The sequence below is a fragment of the Eleutherodactylus coqui genome, chromosome 7 (assembly GCF_035609145.1).
Source record: "Eleutherodactylus coqui strain aEleCoq1 chromosome 7, aEleCoq1.hap1, whole genome shotgun sequence".
Classification (NCBI taxonomy): Eukaryota; Metazoa; Chordata; class Amphibia; order Anura; family Eleutherodactylidae; genus Eleutherodactylus; species Eleutherodactylus coqui.
In genome coordinates this window covers 101,422,399-101,443,191 of record NC_089843.1, presented here as the reverse complement: position 1 = coordinate 101,443,191, position 20,793 = coordinate 101,422,399, and the positions used below count along the sequence as shown (strand labels likewise).

The 20,793-nt window shown below is 44.9% G+C and overlaps 1 protein-coding gene across 1 annotated transcript; it reads right to left on the bottom strand.

The window, feature by feature from the left end:
* Positions 1-543: 543 nt before the first annotated feature.
* Positions 544-18,900, bottom strand: DCTD (dCMP deaminase). Its single transcript, XM_066573499.1, has 6 exons — positions 18,819-18,900; positions 14,432-14,543; positions 12,970-13,105; positions 5,825-5,941; positions 3,574-3,670; positions 544-1,131 (listed from the first exon to the last, which is right to left on the bottom strand). The coding sequence occupies exons 1-6, from the start codon at positions 18,824-18,826 to the stop codon at positions 1,050-1,052; spliced, it is 552 nt and encodes a 183-aa protein (XP_066429596.1). The 5' UTR covers positions 18,827-18,900; the 3' UTR covers positions 544-1,049.
* Between the last annotated feature and the right edge of the window lie 1,893 nt (positions 18,901-20,793).

The following is a 20,793-nucleotide window of genomic DNA, read 5'->3' as shown; positions in this document are numbered from 1 at the left end:
CTTACGTTTTATCCATCCACGGAGGAGCCATTTCTTAAATACAAAAAAAAAGTATCAAAAATGTATTGCTTGATGTACCCCTAGGCTATAATTGGTAAAACGTAGTTTATTGATACTTTTGACTACATTTTACCTCCCTTATGTTTGTGCACATAGCACAGTTTTTCTGTCCCACAGAAAAAAATAAAATAGAAGTATGCCAGGAGGACTTCTTTATAAATATTTTGTCAATAGAAAAAAGTAAAGCTGTAGGTTTCCATATGTTTAAGGTATACGGTTTGGCGGGATGAACCAACATTGCTGTTTAAATCAGTCTGCTAATTTTATTTGGATTGTTGAAAATCAGCTTGAGATTCCTCATGTGATCATAAGACCTTTCAAATGGTTTAGCTACTGTATGTTGTTGCAATTCTTTACTATCCACATCGTATCTTAATACCTGAAGACGACGAAGGCAGTTTGCGTTTCTCAAGTGCACTATGTATTAACAGGAAGTCAGAAGGCAAGCTTCAGAGACAGAAATAAAAATCGCATAAGAAAATCTACAATGTATATTATAGAGCTTTAATAGCAGTACACAAAAATTACAACAAGTAGTAAAACCTACCAGTGCAATGAAAGTTTTAAAAACAGAAAACAGATTAAGTTGGAGTTAAAACATTTCACAAAATCAGATTTGTACAAAACAGTAATTTAGTCCAAGAAAAAAAACAAAAAAGAATATACTTGTACAGAAAGCAAAACACCCTACAGATGAGATGGTCCAGAGATTGCCAACTAATACTAGTACCATCACTGCAGTCAATAACAAGAACTATGTGCCACACCTTCAGGTAGTGAAGACGTAACAAAAGAGGTGAGCAATAGTGTTTACCAGCCATTGGAGATATTTCTTGAGCGGATTATGAAACAAAAAATAAAACTAACCAATAATGGTTGCCAAAAAAAAATAAAAAATCTCAAGAATGAGCCAAAAGACTTCTAACCCCTTGCTTACTGAAGCAGGTGACATCTAGAAAGCCAAGATCGATCATAAGGCAGTCAAATCTTCACAATACCGGTGGACTCTTCTTGGTGTTATTGATTGAATCAAAGTCAATGACTATACTTTTCCGCTTGGGTACAAATTTCCTTAAAATATAAAATATATAGGTTAGTTATATGCTGAAACTTGCTTTCCATCAGTAGGACGAGAAGAGAGAGGAGGAGGGGGAGGAATACATTGCTTAGACTTCATGCTCTCTCTAGAGAAGCCAATTATAGTGCCCCATGCAGAGAGAATCCTTAGAAGGGATAGACTGAAACAAAAAGACACATGGGGTTGCTGAGGCTGTGTGTTTTTCAGCTAACGGAGATTATAAATTATCTGGAAAAGAAAACATTTCTAACAACTGAGCTCCAGGAGTTGGTTTCATTGCTAAAGTTTTTTTCCCTTTGTGCAAAAATGTACTGCCCCTTCTTTTTTCTCTTTGCTGAAGTTAATTTAAAAACTTAAGTATACTTGTGTGAAAGACAACATTCACCTTCTTTATCAGGGACACATCCGCTATTGTTCAATGAAATAAGCTGATCGCTTGAGTTAAGATGTGTATTTACAGATCTGCTTTACAGTTATCAGATACAGAGTGAAGCATCGGTAAGACTCCGTCAGGAGGCTCTCTTGGTGTATACCTCCAACGTACAGACATATGATGGGATGGGTCACCCATAGGGATGAGCGAGTATACTCGCTAAGGCACTACTCGCTCGAGTAATGTGCCTTAGTCGAGTATCTCCCCGCTCGTCCCTAAAGATTCGAGGGCCGGTGGGAGAGAGTGGGGAGATCTCTCTCTCCCTCTTGCTCTCCCCTGCTTGTTTTTTCTTTACAGCAGACAACTGGCGGCAACAGCTGCCATGAGCCACGCGTCTTATCAGAGCGGTTAACCTTTTAAATGCTGTGCAGGTTGTCATGGCAGCCGTGTGCCTTCGAAAAGGCCCCAAGGCTGTCATAGCAGAATGCCTCTCAAGCCATCTCTGTGGGTGGCTTGATAGACTGCCTGTCGATCGCAGTAAGATGCTATGGCATTATATACTGCAGAAGCGATCAAAACATCGCAAGTTGTTGTTCCCTCTGGGGACAGAAAAAAATAAATAAATAAAAGAAAGTTCAACCCCACCCCCCCTTTTTTGCCATATTTGTAATAAAAGAATCTAAACAACAAGACGAAAATACATATTTGGTATTGCCTCATCCATAAAAGTTTGATCTATCAAAGTAATGCCTTATTTACCCCCACACGATGAACACAGTCAGAAAAATATATATATAAAAGAACGCCAGAAATGCACTTTTTTGCTCACCCTGTCTATAAGAAAAAAAAAATGCAATAAAAACCGATCAAAAAGTCATATGTATCTTAAAGTTGTACTAGCGCAAACTACAGGACGTCCCGCAAAAAATGGGCCCTCGCACAACTACGTCAACGTAAAAATAAAACGTATTGCGTGCAGAAGACGGCGGCAGCAAAATTTTAAAAAATGAAATCTTTGAAAAAAATACAAGTAGTACCACAAAAAAAAGAAACCTATCTAAGGCTGGATTCACACGAACGTATATCGGCTCGGTTTTCACGCTGAGCCGATATACGTCGTCTCTCTCTGTGGGGGGGTGGGAAGGCTAGAAGAGCCAGGAGCAGTGCTCTGAGCTCCCGCCCCCTCTCCGCCCCTCTGCACTATTTGCCCCACCCCCGTCCCGCCTCCTTTCATTGCAAATAGTGCAGAGGGGCGGAGAGGGGGTGGAGAGGAGGCAGAGGGGGTGGGCTCTTCCATCCTCCCACGCCCCCACCCCCCGCCTGCAGATGAGGACGACGTATATCGGCTTGGCGTGAAAACCGAGCCGATATACATTTGTGTGAATCCAGCCTAAGTTTGGTATCGTAGTAATTGTACTGACCCATAGAATAAAGTTATGTCATTTTTGTTGCAATTTGTGTGCCATTACAAGACACACCAAAAGATGGCGAAATTTAACTTTTTTTCCCCATTTCTCCCCATTTGTAATTTTTTTGACGTTTTTCAGTACATTATATGGTTACATCAAATAGCACCATTGAAAAACACAATTTGTCCTGCAAAAAACAAGCCCTCATACAGCGACATCAATGGATAAATAAAAGGAGTCACAATTTTTTTATTTATTTTTTTAAAAAGGAAGGAAAAAAAACGAAAATGGAAAAACAGAAAAAAACTTGGTCACTAAAGGGTTAAGGATGTGTTCGCATATAGCTCCATTGATGAGGATTTTGCCACGGATCTTTACTTCTTCAAATCGGGAAAAAAAAAAACTCTGGTGAACTAACAGATGCAGAGGAGTTATTTAACCAGAGAGGTTATAAGTAAAAGCACAGCAAAATAAGGTAATTACATACAGTGCTGGTTTACTTTGGAAAGTGCTTTTCTGTCATATCCCTAGTCCTTCAGTGTTTAGGGGTACATACAGCAGGGGGTCTTCGCTTCCCAACTAACAATGCAATATACAGTTTGACCATCTTCATTTACTTTATTACCAGCACACAAAGAAATTGTTGGCCTTACGTGTATTTGATCCCAGTTAGGTCAAACATGTGCCTCGCCGCTGTCATTTCCGGGGTGTCGTGATACTTGTCGGACATGTATATGATTTCTTTAATACCTATAAAGAAATACATAGGTTTTGTGAGGTGATAAACCCAACAGCTTCAGTGCTTCTAATTTAAAGTCAAGGTAGGTCCTTACACTAAACAATAGTTCCACACTTCTGGTACCGCTGTTCACATTGATCAGTACTTTTTTTCCCCCCCAAAATGAAATGATAGAATAAAAAAAGTCTTTAACAGGGACTCTGTCAGCTGGAACAGGCAGTCCAAACTGCAGGCATCACAGGTTATCAAGCAGGAGGAGCCGAGCAGATTGATATCTAGCTTTATGGGAAAAGATTCCGCAAGTTCAAGCCGAAAGACTTCAGTATCTTCAGGCTGCAGCAATTTTTGGCTTTGAGCAAAGTGATTTTTTCCCCCTTTCACTGGGTTTCAATAGCCATAGTGGTTCAATGTTTTGTCTATGCAGCCATATGAAAACACTTACTTACTAGCTGAAGGATTTTATGGCAACATTTAGAGATACAAAATAGCCGTTTCGCAACCCTTGGAGCTTTGTGGGGGGTTTCAATTTTATATAGGTATTTCCATTTCTTAGTTTTTTGGCAAATTGACGCAGCAGCATAAAATTAAAGTGAGCAGCTTCCTTGTGGATTCTGGTTGAATATCCAAAAATGGAACTGCAAGGATATGTTCACACAGGGTGGACTTGCCGCCAATTTCCCATGTGGACTCTTTGCAGGGAAAACACGTATATAGAGTATATTCCTATGGCAGAATTTGCCATCATGTCACTTCTTGATGTGGAAAATGTGATTGTCTGTGTCAGAACTCTGCAAGCGGATTTTGCGCCTTGACAGGGCAAATTCTGCATGCTGATCCACGCCGAAAAAAAACAATGCAGCAAAAAGCTGTATGAATGTACCCTTACAGTGCCAGCAAAGTGGATGAAATTTTCAAAATCTCATTTAAATACAATGGAAAAAAATTCTGCGACAGCAAGTGACACGCGGTGCACAATTTTAATGCAGCATGTCAATTATAGCAGAGAAATATGTAGGAATCCGGACACGTGAGTTGAATTTGTCAATTATAGCACTGGATTTTTAGTGTGGATTCTACCTCTGTAAATTAGGAAGTGGATTCTGCACCAAAATCCATACCAAATGGTGCGGTTATTCATGTGGATTTGCTGCGGAATGTCCTTAAGGTTATGTTCAAACAGCAAAATTAACCACAAAATAATGGGCAAAAGCCACGTGCAGAATTCCGACGCAGAGGCTAGCAGTGACACGTCTCAATTTTCTGTATTGGAATTCTGCACATGGATTTTGCCCATTGACAGAGCTAAATTCACACAAAAAAAACAACCTGGAGAATTTGACACAGTCTGAACATACTCTATCAAGGTATGTTCAAATGTAATCGATTTGCAATGAATTTTGTTGCGGATCTGCAGCAGACTTCACTCCTCCCATTTGAATTCAGTTAAAAGGGTGAAACCTGCTCCAGATCTGCACTATTCGGAACAAAATCTACAGCAAATTCAGTCCAAGCCCAGTGCTAGAGGGACACCATGTAATCAAGCTTCTTCAAGGAACCCTTCTCACAAAGGCATTGTCCAAAATAACAAATCCTTTACAAATTAAGGCAATGTGCGCCTGGGGTAGCCAGTATACAGCAGCCACGGGGCGCGCCGCAATGGGCACTCGGGGTAGCCAGTATACAGCACCCATGAGCCGCGCCGCAATGGGCACTCGGGGTAGCCAGTATACAGCACCCATGAGCCGCGCTGTAAGGCAAGATGGCCGCCCCCCACTAGGCCATGTGACTGCTTCAGTTAATCATTAACTATAGAAGGTTACTGCTGTGGCCAGTGATTGGCATCAGCAGTCACATGTCCTGGTCAGCAGCAGCCAGGAAGTAGGTTGTGAAAAAATTTTAAGTAGTGAGAAAATCCTTTTTTTATATAAATCTACATTACAAAGTTTCAGACCTTTCTCAACAACTAACTTAATAGGAAAACCCTTTTAAATCCCTTCTAAGCAGTTGAATTCTCTTCTAAACCGAGGTTCTCCATGCCACTTAACTCTGTTGCTGTAGCAAAGCAGCAGCTGTGTTTCTTCAAAACTAGGATATAATCACAGCGATATGTACAGTTGAATAAACCAAGTGGAATTGAAAAAAAAAATGGATACAGAATCACCTACCTGCCTGGATGATCAGCTTAGCACATTCATTACAGGGAAACAAAGCCACGTACATGATGCAGCCTTTAACATCGGCAGAGTTCTTGTTCATAATGGCATTCAATTCTGCATGACAAACTTGAGGGGGGGGAGGAATAGTTACTACAGAGTTAACAAGGGAAAAAAAGTCATCTTACCCACAATTGTGTGTTAATCCAATATATCCTATGGATAGAGTAATAATGGAGTCTGTCATACTGAAGATGAGGTGAGGGCCAACTGAGCTGGACGAAGGTGGTTTTGCTGCGAGTAGCCATTAGTCCTCTGCATTCAGCTTTCAGATATTGGCAAAAATATCACTTCCTTCCAGAAGCACCAATTCCGAAAAGGGCTGAGCTAAATGCAGTTACCAACCAGGTCAAGTAGAAAGACTGCACAGATGACCATGTCTACTGCGGCAAACATTCAGCTGGGCTGTAACCAACTAGCTCCAAAAGAGCAGATTGGGGCAGTTTTACCAATCCTGTTTCATATGTAGTCAGTGTAAGCTTACCAGACAGACAGAAGATACACCCAACTTATCACTGTAATGCATGCTCTGGGATAAATGTGGCACAACCTGGGGCATGCTGGACTCTTTTCAGCTCCTCCGTAAAAAATACTTTAGACCAGTGTTTTTAGCCAATGAACCAGGGCACACCATTAGTAATGCTGGCACATTTTCAAACTCTTCAAAAAAAAAAAATCAAAAAAAAAAAATCACGTTTTGAAAAGTGTCCAGTGTGATGCAAACGTGTTTTTTTGTGCATTTGATTGATAAAATGTATCCATAATTATAGGTGCCGTAATTATGGTGAACAGCCATACCAATGGGTGCCAAGCAAGGACACTATTCCTCTCTCGCTGTAATCATAGATATGTAGAGTTAAAAAGAATACATTTTATTAGTAATTAATTTAAAAAGTCAAAGCCTACCAACAAAAAAACAGTCACATAGAACATATAGTGACAGGACAAACAGTTAACATAAAAAGGGAGGATCTTATGGGGGGTAAGGGAGGGGGGAGTATATCTACAGTTCCCGTGTAGCCCTCCAGAGGTCCTCAGGAGTCACTTATATAAGATGGTTCACTATCAAGGTAAGTATTTAGTACTTGAGCTGTTATGATTCGCATCCCCTTGAGATGGCGATTGTTTTTTAGTGCGAACCAGACAGCCCTTTTATTTATAAGGACTCGTATGATTTTTAGTATGGTATTCAAATCAGTGTCGTTTGGTGTATTGTTTACACTGTATCATTTCGTGCATTGTTTACACTGTATTCATATTATTTTTGACTCTCATTTGTTTTTGCTCTACGCGTTTCCCTATCGGGATAGCCGATAGTTCGTCAGGAGCTGGGCAACAATACGCCCCTAGAGAAGTAGGAGAGAGTTTTCTATCAGAAATGATCACCAAAACGATGGCTAAAATGTGCCTGTCACTTTTCAATAAAGAGATTCCTAGATTCCTCAAAATTGCCTCATTTATAAATTGCGCTTCGATTCTATCTGTAGAGTGAATCCTACGTATGCTTGAAACCTATAAGGTCCAGAAAGCTATTCAACTGGATCCTATTGCCTTGCAACTGAATGCCATATTCGCATTAGATAGTGTAACTCTAAGATAGAGTAAAGTAACTGTGCATCGTGTATTATACACGGCGACGATGCATGTGCAAAATAGCCAGAATTTTGTCCACCTCCAATCGTGTCTCAAGATCCTTGGTGATTTTCGTAGGGTTAACACCAAGAGACCTTGGCTCTTGGAAAAATGACTGTCAGGTTAAACACCTATTAGCCCAGCACAATGATAGCATGCAGGATATACAGCCCCACTTCAGGATGCCTACAGCTCACCATCAGAGCTGCAGGTGCTGCTGGAGATCACTCCTGGCACTCCTCTTGCCCTGCTCTATACCTTCTGTCTCGCTCTATAAGCTATTACAGCTAATTCTGCCTTACTGAATGCAAGCCTTATAGCCAGTTTAAAATGCTTTTTGCCATTGTGGCAGTTACTAGTAGGTCTTAGCCTGAAGTGGGGCTGTATATCCTGCATGCTATCATTGTGCTGGGCTAATAGGTGTTTAACCTGACAGTCATTTTTCCAAGAGCCAAGGTCTCTTGGTGTTAACCCTACGAAAATCACCAAGGATCTTGAGACACGATTGGAGGTGGACAAAATTCTGGCTATTTTGCACATGCATCGTCGCCGTGTATAATACACGATGCACAGTTACTTTACTCTATCTTAGAGTTACACTATCTAATGCGAATACGGCATTCAGTTGCGAGGCAATAGGATCCAGTTGAATAGCTTTCTGGACCTTATAGGTTTCAAGCATACGTAGGATTCACTCTACAGATAGAATCCAAGCGCAATTTATAAATGAGGCAATTTTGAGGAATCTAGGAATCTCTTTATTGAAAAGTGACAGGCACATTTTAGCCATCGTTTTGGTGATCATTTCTGATAGAAAACTCTCTCCTACTTCTCTAGGGGCGTATTGTTGCCCAGCTCCTGACGAACTATCGGCTATCCCGATAGGGAAACGCGTAGAGCAAAAACAAATGAGTCAAAAATAATATGAATACAGTGTAAACAATGCACGAAATGATACAGTGTAAACAATACACCAAACGACACTGATTTGAATACCATACTAAAAATCATACGAGTCCTTATAAATAAAAGGGCTGTCTGGTTCGCACTAAAAAACAATCGCCATCTCAAGGGGATGCGAATCATAACAGCTCAAGTACTAAATACTTACCTTGATAGTGAACCATCTTATATAAGTGACTCCTGAGGACCTCTGGAGGGCTACACGGGAACTGTAGATATACTCCCCCCTCCCTTACCCCCCATAAGATCCTCCCTTTTTATGTTAACTGTTTGTCCTGTCACTATATGTTCTATGTGACTGTTTTTTTGTTGGTAGGCTTTGACTTTTTAAATTAATTACTAATAAAATTTATTCTTTTTAACTCTATATCTGTGACGGCCTCAACCTATAAAAAATATAGATACTTCATACCACTGTGATTTGTGAATCATAGATATGTAGGATTGATGAGCTACTTCTCTGTAGCCTCCTGATTACAAACAGTGCTCTGAGGGTAAGAAATAGACTATTGGGGCACGGCTTAGTTATGGCAGTGTGAAGACGCTTCCCTAGCGTGCTCCATGCCCGAGTGCTCATAGTCACTGCTCCTATCCAATTCCAGCTTGGGTGATGTCTAATTGGAGAAGGGGTGCAATTTCTCACCCTTCTCTGACTCATCTCTTGAGTTATCCTGGGAATTTTGCCTACTTCTTTCTGGTCCCTCCACGGCCTCCGAGATCACAACAATGGCAGTGCCGCTTCCTCCTCCCTCTTATGGCCATGGATTCTGGGGCGCCTGAACAGGACACTGTGGCAACAGGATCGCCTGCTTGTTCCACTCTCCTGCCTCCTCTCTAGTACTCCCTTTTTCACCTTAGTGGGTTCCTCCTCCGATACCCAGCCAATCCCGCAGTAACAGCACTATCGCTTCCTCCCCGCTCTGCCCGCACCGCTTCTCCCTACCGGCTCTATCTCACAAGCAATGCCTTTGTCCTCAGGTACGCCAGAGCAGATAGTCACCCCAGCTGCAACAGGAGTTGGCCTGCAACCGGCATCACTGACCACTGTCAGTGTACATATATGGCCCCTTGTCAAAGACTATATTGAAGTATAAGTCAATTCAATCTATAGCAGGCTACACAGTGAATGGCTGCCTGGAAGAGGGGACGGTTGTAGATAGACCATTGGTATTCTAGACAGGAGCAATAACATCAAAGTGCATCTTGGTAAGATGTAATTGTGACAACTGTGCCACCACCACATTCTCCGCACTCATATACAATTCTAATGAAAGATTGCCTTTAAAGTTGCAAATGCCTAAAGGTATCATCTGTTTTTGTTATACGAGCGCTGCGGTACTCATCAACTTACACATAGGACATTTCATTATGTTCACAAAGCCTTTGTGACCAATTCCCACTGACAAACGTAATTTACCATATAAAGGAGTTCCAGAAATAAGAATATATACACTCAAGCAGGAGAGTTGCAAGACTCATTCCATCTACATAGCACATTCATAAGGCGCCACAGCTGGGATCTGGGTGAAATATTAGATCACCACGTCCAGCCTTAGATTTACTAGAGCACAAATTCCATTTCAGCTATTTGGAGGCAGAATAAATGATAACAGCTTATTTAACAGGGCAAGAAGTTCTTTCTTTCCTCGTCTCACAGAACAGAGTCGAGATTTTAGGATATATAGCAGGTAAAGGAAAAATACACTTGAGAGATAACGATTTGGTCTTTTTCCTTTTATCTTATATGTAAGAAGTCTACGCAAAAACAGAAGACTAAAGGCTATTTTATACCGACTAATGATAGTACGAACAATTGTTTCCAATCACTGTCCAATGGGTGATCACCGGGATCGTTACAACAAATGAGAAACTGCTCATCTGTTGGCGGATGATCAGTTTTACATGCATGTAAAAATGCTACGGTATGTGTCGGCGGTACATCTCATGTAAACAGGGAGGGCTGCTACTATAATGAAAGCTAATGGTCGTCCAAATGATTCCAAGTCATGATCGTTAATCCTCAATTGCCCAATAAAAAGGCCCTTTAACCCCTAAGGTGGCACGCCCGGAAGATCTCCTGGGCTTGCTGCACCTACCATGCAGTTAAACCCTGAAGATTTCTGTGGACAGCTCTAGTGCTGAAATGTGCAGAGCACGGAGCTGTCATCTGAAATCATCCAGAGTTTTTACTGCATTCTCAGCGCAGCAAGCCACGGAGATTTCCCTGCCATAATATCAACTGTCAAAGTAGTACAGTACTTTCAAATACTTGCGAGATTAACCCCTTGCCTGACTCAGTCATCAGGCATGATTTTGCGAGAGAAAAAAAAATGTAAATTTGTCTCCAACGTATGCCATGTGACGTGCGAGAGCGGCTCAGGCCCTATTGAAATCAATGGAAAATTATCGTTATCTGCTGCCACTGCTGTAACAGCAGTGGCAGAGGATTCCTTCATCCCCGTGGGGAGTCCCTTCATCACTGAACACTGTGACAATGCTGTCAAGTCCAGCGGGTCTTGCAGCTTGGCATCCCAACTATGTACTGAAGATCTTTCAGCCAGCGGTGATTTAAAATCCTCACCTGCTGAAAACGCTGTGTCTGACTGGTTGAACGCTCAGCCAAATCACAGGCAGCGCTCAGCCATTACTTTAATGGCAGCTGAGCACTGCCTGTATTTGGTCATAGGGCTCAGCCAATCAGAGGCAGCGCTCAGCCATTCATTGAATTCAATGAATCAGCCTGTGATTGGCTGCGCGCTGTGACGAATCACAAACCGCGCTCAGCTGTCATTCAATGAATGGCTGAGCACTCAGCCAATCAGACACAGCGCTTTCAGCGGGCGGGGATTTTAAACCCCCGCTGGCTGGAAGATCTTCAGAACAGTGCAGGGAGACAAGCGGCAAAAGCCGGACAGCGATGGAGAGGTGAGCATATATAATTTTATTTTTTACACAAGCTAGGGAGGATTTTTAGGGTACCATTTGGAGAGGTGAGTAAATATATTATTTTTTACACAAGCCAGGGATGATTTTCAGGGAAGGGCTTATATTTCAAGCCCTTCCCCAAAAATCACTGCTGGGGTTACCTCCACCCCATTGCTTTCAATGGGGCTGGCAGCTGTAGCATTATAGCTCCTAAACTATACTAAATATTTTGAAAAACATTACACTCCGAAAGTTTTAAAAAAAAAATAATAGAATTTAAATTGCTAATAAAAAGTGATATTTTTTTTTAAACTCATAAATAACTAAAAAATGCACCACTTAAGTGGTTAAATTGCATTGACAACATTGATTTAAAATACCTGCCCTGTGAGGCATGACATGGTAATAATAAACCTGCCACTAAAGGGTTTAATGGAAACTGTCACCCACCATAAATGAACTTATGGTGCTGGTTGGAGAGGTGACAGGAAATGTGTGTGTTATATATATAAAACTCAGATTATCGGACTGTGTGTATGTAATATATATATCATATATCACACACACACACAATCTGAGTTTTCAGATCGTCGTGTGCGTGCTCTCCCATTGACATTCATGGTGGCCTGCAAAAAAAATTCTGGTTTTCAGGACACGCGCAAACTTTACCAGCACAGGAATAGGGTAGCCAGTGCTTATAATAAAAAAAGTCTCCCGACTGACCAGCACCATAAGTTTGAACAATTGCACGACAAACGATAATTTACTAATTGTTCATTTTATGCAGGCATAAAAATCGTTTGCTGTTGGCCATGTAAAAGGCGATAAGTCGCCGACCGTTCCCAGGATTTTGTGACTTCCCTGACGGCGTTGTGATGAGAAAATTCACACGATCATCTGCGACAGTAAACTGACGCACTCTGAAATTAAACGATCCGCTCTCTCGTTCCATCAACTGCTCTGTGTTAGACGACCCTCAGGCTCTTGTTCACATTTGCATTGTGGCTTTTGTTACAAAAACAGAAACCACAGCGCTCTGCTGGATCCGCTGCCAGACAGACCTCATTAACCTTTAATGCCATTCATTGGGTTCTACTGCGGCATCCATCACTTTGACAGGGAAACAGGGTTGCATGCAGATGTAGACGGAGTCCAAGCCAATACACTGCATACCCGGTGTTTCAGATTAACTACCTGCAGTGCAGTACATATTTAGCACTCATTGGCAAAGACTTGAATCTAGGGGGCAAAGCTGTAAGGTGAAACTACATGGGGCATTTGGGAAATATGCCATCGTACTAAAAATGGCTGCTATGCATATAATACATTGCTGCCCTCACATTTCAGGTCCTTCCATATATACAGCATTGTGATCTCACTATAGACAATCACGCTATATCATGTAACCAAGATGCCGACGACGTGGAAGTTGAAAGAACGTGAAAAGTAGGGCTAAAACACAGCCAGTGACATACTTTATGGCATTTATCAATATCTTATTTTACCATTGTTCATCTGTATGAATCCGACAGCTCCTCTAACAACATTTCTAGGAGCAGTCACAGATGTATACATACCATATGGATATTTAGTCTGGAGTTTATCATTTGCGGTTCTCGCCCACGGAAGGACATCATCATGGCAGCCATTAGGCATCCCATTATACCCAATGCCAACTATCTTGTTCTCTGGATTTACAATACATGCCCCGACCTAAAATAGAAGAGGGGGAGTTTAAGAACATATTGAAGAAAAGGCGCCATGAGACATTACTAGAGATGAGCGAACGTACTCGGATAAGCACTACTCGTCCGAGTAATGTGCCTTATCCGAGTACCGCTGTACTCGTGCTGAAAGATTCTGGACGCTCCGCTGCTGACAGGTGAGTCGCAGCGGGGAGCGGGGCAGAGCGGGCGGGAGAGAAGGAGAGAAAGATCTCCCCTCCGTTCTTCCCCGCTCTCCCCTGCAGCTCCCCGCTCCGCAGCGCGTCCCGAATCTTTCAGCACAAGTACAGCGGTACTCGGATAAGGCACATTACTCGGACGAGTAGTGCTTATCCGAGTACGTTCGCTCATCTCTAGACATTACCCATGCCACCCTTATCTTTCTTAGGCCTCATTCACACGAGCGTATATATGCAGCTATTGGCGCTGCGTTGAAAAAAAATTGCAACCATGTGAAGCATTGGATTCCAATGTATACATTCACATGAGCAGTTTTGTGGTCATGTGAAGAAAAAAAAATGCGTCAAAAAGAGCATCAGCAACAGTTTATGGTCTGTGAAATGATAGGTCTTACCCTATCTTTTGCTGAGAAATGCTGGAAGCTCCCATAGACTCCTATTGGAGCCAAAACAAAAGGGGAGGGGGAAGGAGTTTACCTATGTCCGATGCTGGGTAACGAAGACAGCTGGTTCTGTTTATGCTATTAGAAGTCATTCTGAGAATTTCTACTGACCTAAGGAATTCCGCGCTGCTGCGTATTTTACCCGCGATATGCCCGTACGAATAGATGAGAAAAAAGCTGATTAAGATCTATAACACGATCGTGGTTATTCTTCATTAATGCAATTTTACGGCGCATGCGGGCAGCTGTAAAAACGCATACGCTCGTGTAAATGAGACCTTATATGTGGTTTCCGCAAAGTTTAACTTGGCTTTTGTGTTAAGAGTCAGTTTAACCCTTGCTACACCTGCAACTCATTGAGAGCAGTTATTCATTTCTTCCTACTAGCAGTTCTCCCTGAAGCTTCCCATCTGCATTATAAACCGACCCCTATGGTAAAAACTACAATGTGCATTTACTATTTAGTATTTTTGCTAAAACAGTTTTCACTTTCCAAATGCAAATAGAAGAGCTTCTGCAAGCCCCGCACATGCAGATTCCTTCCACTGACCCCAGAGACCAATTTAATAACTCCCCCTGAAAGCATTCCTCCATATGCAATTTGCACAGTGCTATTAACTATGAGACGAGGGGAGAGGGGCTCGCCACATTATTTACAAACATTACGCCAGATAATCAATGCGCCATACTTACTTGAGAACTTGGATCTTTACTCCTCTGAGCTGATAAAAAGGCAACAGCCATAAAATATTCACACCATTCTAAGTAATCTTCTCGCTTCTTACACGTTGCATCAACTGCTTGCCTAGAAAGCAAAATGCTAATTCTGTGAGAGTGCGATGAACCTTAAAATAAGTATGGTAAACAATGCAAATATTGATAGCTGTCAATTGTATTCCGGTCAGCCCTTGGCTCCCGTGACACCCCATTCATTAGATCCCGCAGCATTATAAATAGCACTAATGAACATATTTACATAATCTATGCAGGGAGGGATTCTGGGTAGAATTACACTGCGTACGTAGAACTCGCCGGCGTATGGAGCTTTACTAGAAGGCCAGGATTTAATGATACTCAGCAGGCACGCTGCCACTAGAGATGTCAGGCAGCGCATTTCTTCATTTACAGCCGGGTTTAGTACGCTCCAAGCTATGAGCGACGGCTATTAGGAGACGAATAGGTACGTTTTATAAACACTAATCTCCAATAACAGCTCCACTATTAAACAATCAGATGGGACTGACGGGTACAAATGATAAATATGGGAGTTGGGCTGTTGGCACTAGCGCACGCCAAGGAAAGTGCAAGTGTGTGGGCGCCACATGAGCAACGCCAACTTTGTAGATAGGCATTGGATTCCAATGCATCAGATGACATGGGTGTATTTGCGAGACGTAAAAACGCCCGGCCAATATAGCGCCAATGAGAGCCAATGGCAGCGGCCGTAGGTGGGGGTTTAGCAGCGTGGCTGCTAAACTACCTCCCTCTGTTCTCCCCTTCCCCATGCAGGCTTACCTCTCCTCCCCGCTCGGTCTCTGTAATGGGAGGGGTGGGGGCGGAGCTAAACGTGATCCACTACGCCTCTTCCCATTGATTGCTATAGACAAGGGTGGGACATGGGCAGAGCTAAGTGCCCACCCTCTCTCCACCCCTTGTCCATAGCCATCAATGGGAGGCGGGGCGGACCAGTGCTTAGCTCCGACCCCATCCCAGCCTCTTCCATTGTACAGACCGATCTAATAGGAAGACAGGTAAGCCTGCGATGCGGAGGGAGGGGAAATGGGAGATGGCGTGGTGAGCTCGGCAGATTTTGCACCAGCCCCACCTGGCCATGTGAACGGGTGCACAAACGCTTAATTTGTGCGCCCGTTCACCAGGTTTTTCGCCCTCAACGTAGCATATATTGGCCGGCCGATATGCACTTGTGTGAAAGTTCCCACGAACGGATTTCCGCCGCGTAATTCGCGGTGAAAATCCGCTGTGTTGCCCGCTGCTATTAGGTTCTATTGAACCTTATAGCACAATGCTCACGGTGCCGAATTCCATCACGGAATCCCGCACCGTGAAATCTCCCGTCCTCACCCGCGGCACACTCTATTTGCCGCGGGTGTACGCGCGGCCTGCTTCCATAGCAGTCAATGGAAGCCGTCCGTTCACGCTATCTTCCGCTGTAGCACAGCGGAAGATAGCGTGAAAACGCTTCCCCGCCTACCGCCGCATCATATGACGCGGCAGGCGCGTCACATGACACAGCCGGCCACGTCATGTGACGCGGTGGGCGTGTCATGTGACGTGGCCGGTGTGTCACATGACGCGGCGGTGGGCGGGGAAGCGTCATGCGGGAGCGAGAACGCCGGATCCGCTGGTAAGTATGGGGTCTCTGGGGGGCGCCGTGACGGGCTTCGCCGCGGAATATTCCACGGCGGAGCCCATCACGGCCGTGCGCAGCCGGCCTTAGGCTGGGTTCACACGGGGCGGATTTTCTGAAACACGAATGTACTAGGCACGCCGGTAGGACTTCAATAGAAGCCGTCTTTGCAGGAAACCGCAGAAAATGGAGCATGCTGCGGGTGTTTTTCCCTGTGTGTGATCTGCACACCGAAAAAAAATGACATCCGCAGGTATTCAATTACCTGTGAGTGCCCAATGAATGTTTTTGGGCATATTGAACTGCAGATCATCAACACAGATTCCACAATTCAATTTTGCCCGTGGACATGAGGTCTTAGGCCCAACTTACACGGGCATATTTTTACTGCGGAATCCAGAGCGGGCATCCGCCTCCGGATTCCGCAGCAAATACTGCCCATAGCATGCTATAGAAAAGCGCTTTTCCTGCACACGAGCGAAAATCAATTGCTATGTTCTGCGCGAAAGGGGGGGGGGGGGGGGGGGACACACATCGCAGCATGATCTATTCCGGCGCAGACTGCTTCCATTCAAGTCAATGGGAAGCCGTCTGATCTGCGGCCCATCACTGCAGACTGGCCGTGGAATCTGCCTCTTCGCCTAGCAAGGGCATGGCGCCATCTGTACTGTGTATGTGCCCCAGCCAGCACATCGGCAGTACAGATAAAGAACACTGCGGACAGGTGCATTCGGCCTAAGGGCTTCTATCCACTAGTGTTTTGTTTTTTACGTTGTGATATCACTGCGTTTTTTTGTCAATGCGACTGTCTAATGTTAAAATCGCCTCACACAAAAATCACAAAAGCACGAGCTTGCAATTTTTGTGCGATTCGATTTTAACATTAGAAAGTCCCATTGAAAAAAAAACACAGTGATATCGCAGAATTTAAAAAAAAAAAAAAAAAGGCTACTGAATAGAAGCCCTAAGGTTTAGGGATTCTGCTCTTCCAGATATCTTCATAAAGCCTCTCCGGACTGGCGGTGTGGCCGCCTGTCATCAGATGGGTGCTCCGCACCAGGTAAGTCCCACCCTTGGCATTTCCACACTTATGTATTATTTCATAGCCCCCTTCCCTTAGATTGGAGCGCTAGTCCGCTGATCTTTTCATTTGGATTTGCATTGCGGAATTTGGCGCTGCCGCCCGCCTCCAGGTTCCGCAGCAAATACCACCCATAGCACGCAATGGAAAAGTGCTTTTTTCTGCACTGTTCTCAGTGTGGATTTTTTCTGCACAGCCGCAGTGCGGAAATGCAACTGCGGCGCGGCTTTAAAAGATGCAGCATGTTCATTCTGCAGCGCTTTTTTGTCCATAGACCTCTACGGACACAGCTAAATCCGCATCAAATACGCGGCAAAAAGTAAAAAAACGCTTGCGGATTTTTCCGCACAAAAATCCACAAGCCCAAATTAACCTTTGAAGCGGTTTTGCCGCAGAAGCAGGTCTTCTGCGGCAAAACCGCAACAAATCCGCCCTGCGTGAACCCAGGCTTAGTGACGGTTTCCGTACAGATTTTGGGTGAATCTTCTCTACAGAGAATGGACGACATTCTGAAAGTCTCCTCCACTTTGCTGCTCCTGTAACAGTGGCCCATCTTCCAGGCAGCGAGTCCGGAAGCATATTAGCCTTTTACTGCCCACCTCTACAGGAGCCAACCTAAATAACCAATCACCGGGAATCAGGCAAGCCGAATAACCAATCACCGGGAATGAGTAAATCCAAACAACCAATCAGGTTGCGAATGGTGTGGAGGTGGGGTGTAATAGAGATATATGCAGTCCGGAAGGAAAAGAGGCAGCAAATCCACCCGGTGTGAAAAGCCCCATACACCTCTTAGTATTACTGTACAGGAGAGAGAACCGGCTGACGGTGCGGACTGTACAGCATCTAACGAGTCCAGCACGTCTCACCCCATCATCAGTGCCCGATCATGGGGTGAGACGTAGTACCCCATGCCCCACTGCTGCCCCACGCAGTGCCCGCTGCACATGCCCCACTGCTGCCCCACGCAGTGCCCGCTGCACATGCCCCACTGCTGCCCCACGCAGTGCCCGCTGCACATGCCCCACTGCTGCCCCACGCAGTGCCCGCTGCACATGCCCCACTGCTGCCCCACGCAGTGCCCGCTGCACATGCCCCACTGCTGCCCCACGCAGTGCCCGCTGCACATGCCCCACTGCTGCCCCACGCAGTGCCCGCTGCACATGCCCCACTGCTGCCCCACGCAGTGCCCGCTGCACATGCCCCACTGCTGCCCCACGCAGTGCCCGCTGCACATGCCCCACTCCTGCCCCGTGTAGTGCCCGCTGCACATGCCCCACTCCTGCCCCGTGCAGTGCCCGCTGCACATACCCCACTCCTGCCCCGTGCAGTGCCCGCTGCACATACCCCACTCCTGCCCCGTGCAGTGCCCGCTGCACATGCCCCTCTCCTGCCCCATGCAGTGCCCGCTGCACATGCCCCTCTCCTGCCCCATGCAGTGCCCGCTGCACATGCCCCTCTCCTGCCCCCATGCAGTGCCCGCTGCACATGCCCCTCTCCTGCCCCCATGCAGTGCCCGCTGCACATGCCCCTCTCCTGCCCCCATGCAGTGCCCGCTGCACATGCCCCTCTCCTGCCCCCATGCAGTGCCCGCTGCACATGCCCCTCTCCTGCCCGCACAGCACACCTACCCGTTCATGGTGACCACGCTCTAATCTCCCGCGCTGGAAATAATTACGTCACACGGGCAGAGGCTTCCTCAACAAGTCCCGGTCCATACAGCAACTGTGATTGGGTGAAACTCGTCACGCCCCCTCTGTGTACACACCTCCCGGCAACTGGCTGTGTAGTCCTGCTGCCTGCGTGCATCCACACTGCGCATGCGCTTCCGGTTGCCCTGTGCCGTTGCCAACATAGATGTGAGTGGTTACAGAGCGGGCTGTAAATAGCGGCGGCCTGTCCCTGACTGCATAGAGCCGCTCTGCATGGCTGTCATGTCTACCGGCAGCTGGGGCTTCTGTCAGTTATGGGTGCTACTAGAGATGAGCGAGCATGCTCGGTAAGGCAGTTACTTCAGCGAACATCGGTTTTTTCGAGTAACTGCCTACTCTCTCTCACCCCCCCCCCCCTCTCCCCCTGAATCCTTCCGATGCTCGCTGGAGTAATTGCCCTAACTGTACGCGCTCGCTCACCTCTACTCGGCGCGCTCGCTCATAGCTCTAGGTGCTACGTGTTCCTGCAGACCATTACACCTGGTGACAGTCTGCGGGCCGCGCACAGATCTAGGCTCACTGCGTATTGCGCCCGTACTGCACCGTACTAATGTCCTATAGCATGTATACATGAGATAGGACGCAAAGAAGCGCAGCATGTCCTATCCTGGCGCTGGTTACACGTGTATTCGTAAGGATACGCCATGCGGATTGATTGTACGCAAGTGAATGTGTATACACGTACTTGCTGCATACACACATATGTACACATGTATACACGTACTTGCTGCATACACACATATGTATACATGTACTTGCTGCATACACACATATGTATACATGTACTTGCTGCATACACACATATGTACACACGTACGTGCTGCATACACACATGTATACACGTACTTGCTGCATACACACATATGTATACACGTACGTGCTGCATACACACATATATACACATGTACTTGCTGCATACACACATATGTATACACGTACGTGCTGCATACACACATATGTACACATGTACTTGCTGCATACACACATATATATACACGTACGTGCTGCATACACACATGTATACACGTACGTGCTGCATACACACATGTATACACGTACGTGCTGCATACACACATGTATACACGTACGTGCTGCATACACACATATGTATACACGTACGTGCTGCATACACACATATGTACACGTACTTGCTGCATACACATACATATATACATGTACTTGCTGCGTACACACATATGCATACATGTAATTGCGTACACACACATGTATACATATACTTGCTGCATACACATATACATGTACTTGCTGCGTACACACATGTATACATGTACTTGATGCGTACACACATATGTATACATGTACTTGCTGCATACACACATATGTATACATGTACTTGCTGCGTACACACATGTGTACATGTACTTTGTTGCGTACACACATGTATACATATACTTGCTGCATATACACGTGTACATGTACTTGCTGCATACACATATACATATACTTGCTGCGTACACACATATGTATACATGTACTTGCTGCATACACATATACATGTACTTGCTGCGTACACACATGTGTACATGTACTTGATGCGTACACACATATGTATACATGTACTTGCTGCATACACACATATGTATACATGTACTTGCTGCGTACACACATATGTGTACATGTACTTTGTTGCGTACACACATGTATACATATACTTGCTGCATATACACGTGTACATGTACTTGCTGCGTACACACATCTATACACGTACGTGCTGCGTGCACACATATCTATACACGTACGTGCTGCATACACACATATGTATACACGTACGTGCTGCATACACACATATGTATACACGTACGTGCTGCATACACATATGTACACATGTACTTGCTGCATACACACATATGTATACATGTACTTGCTGCATACA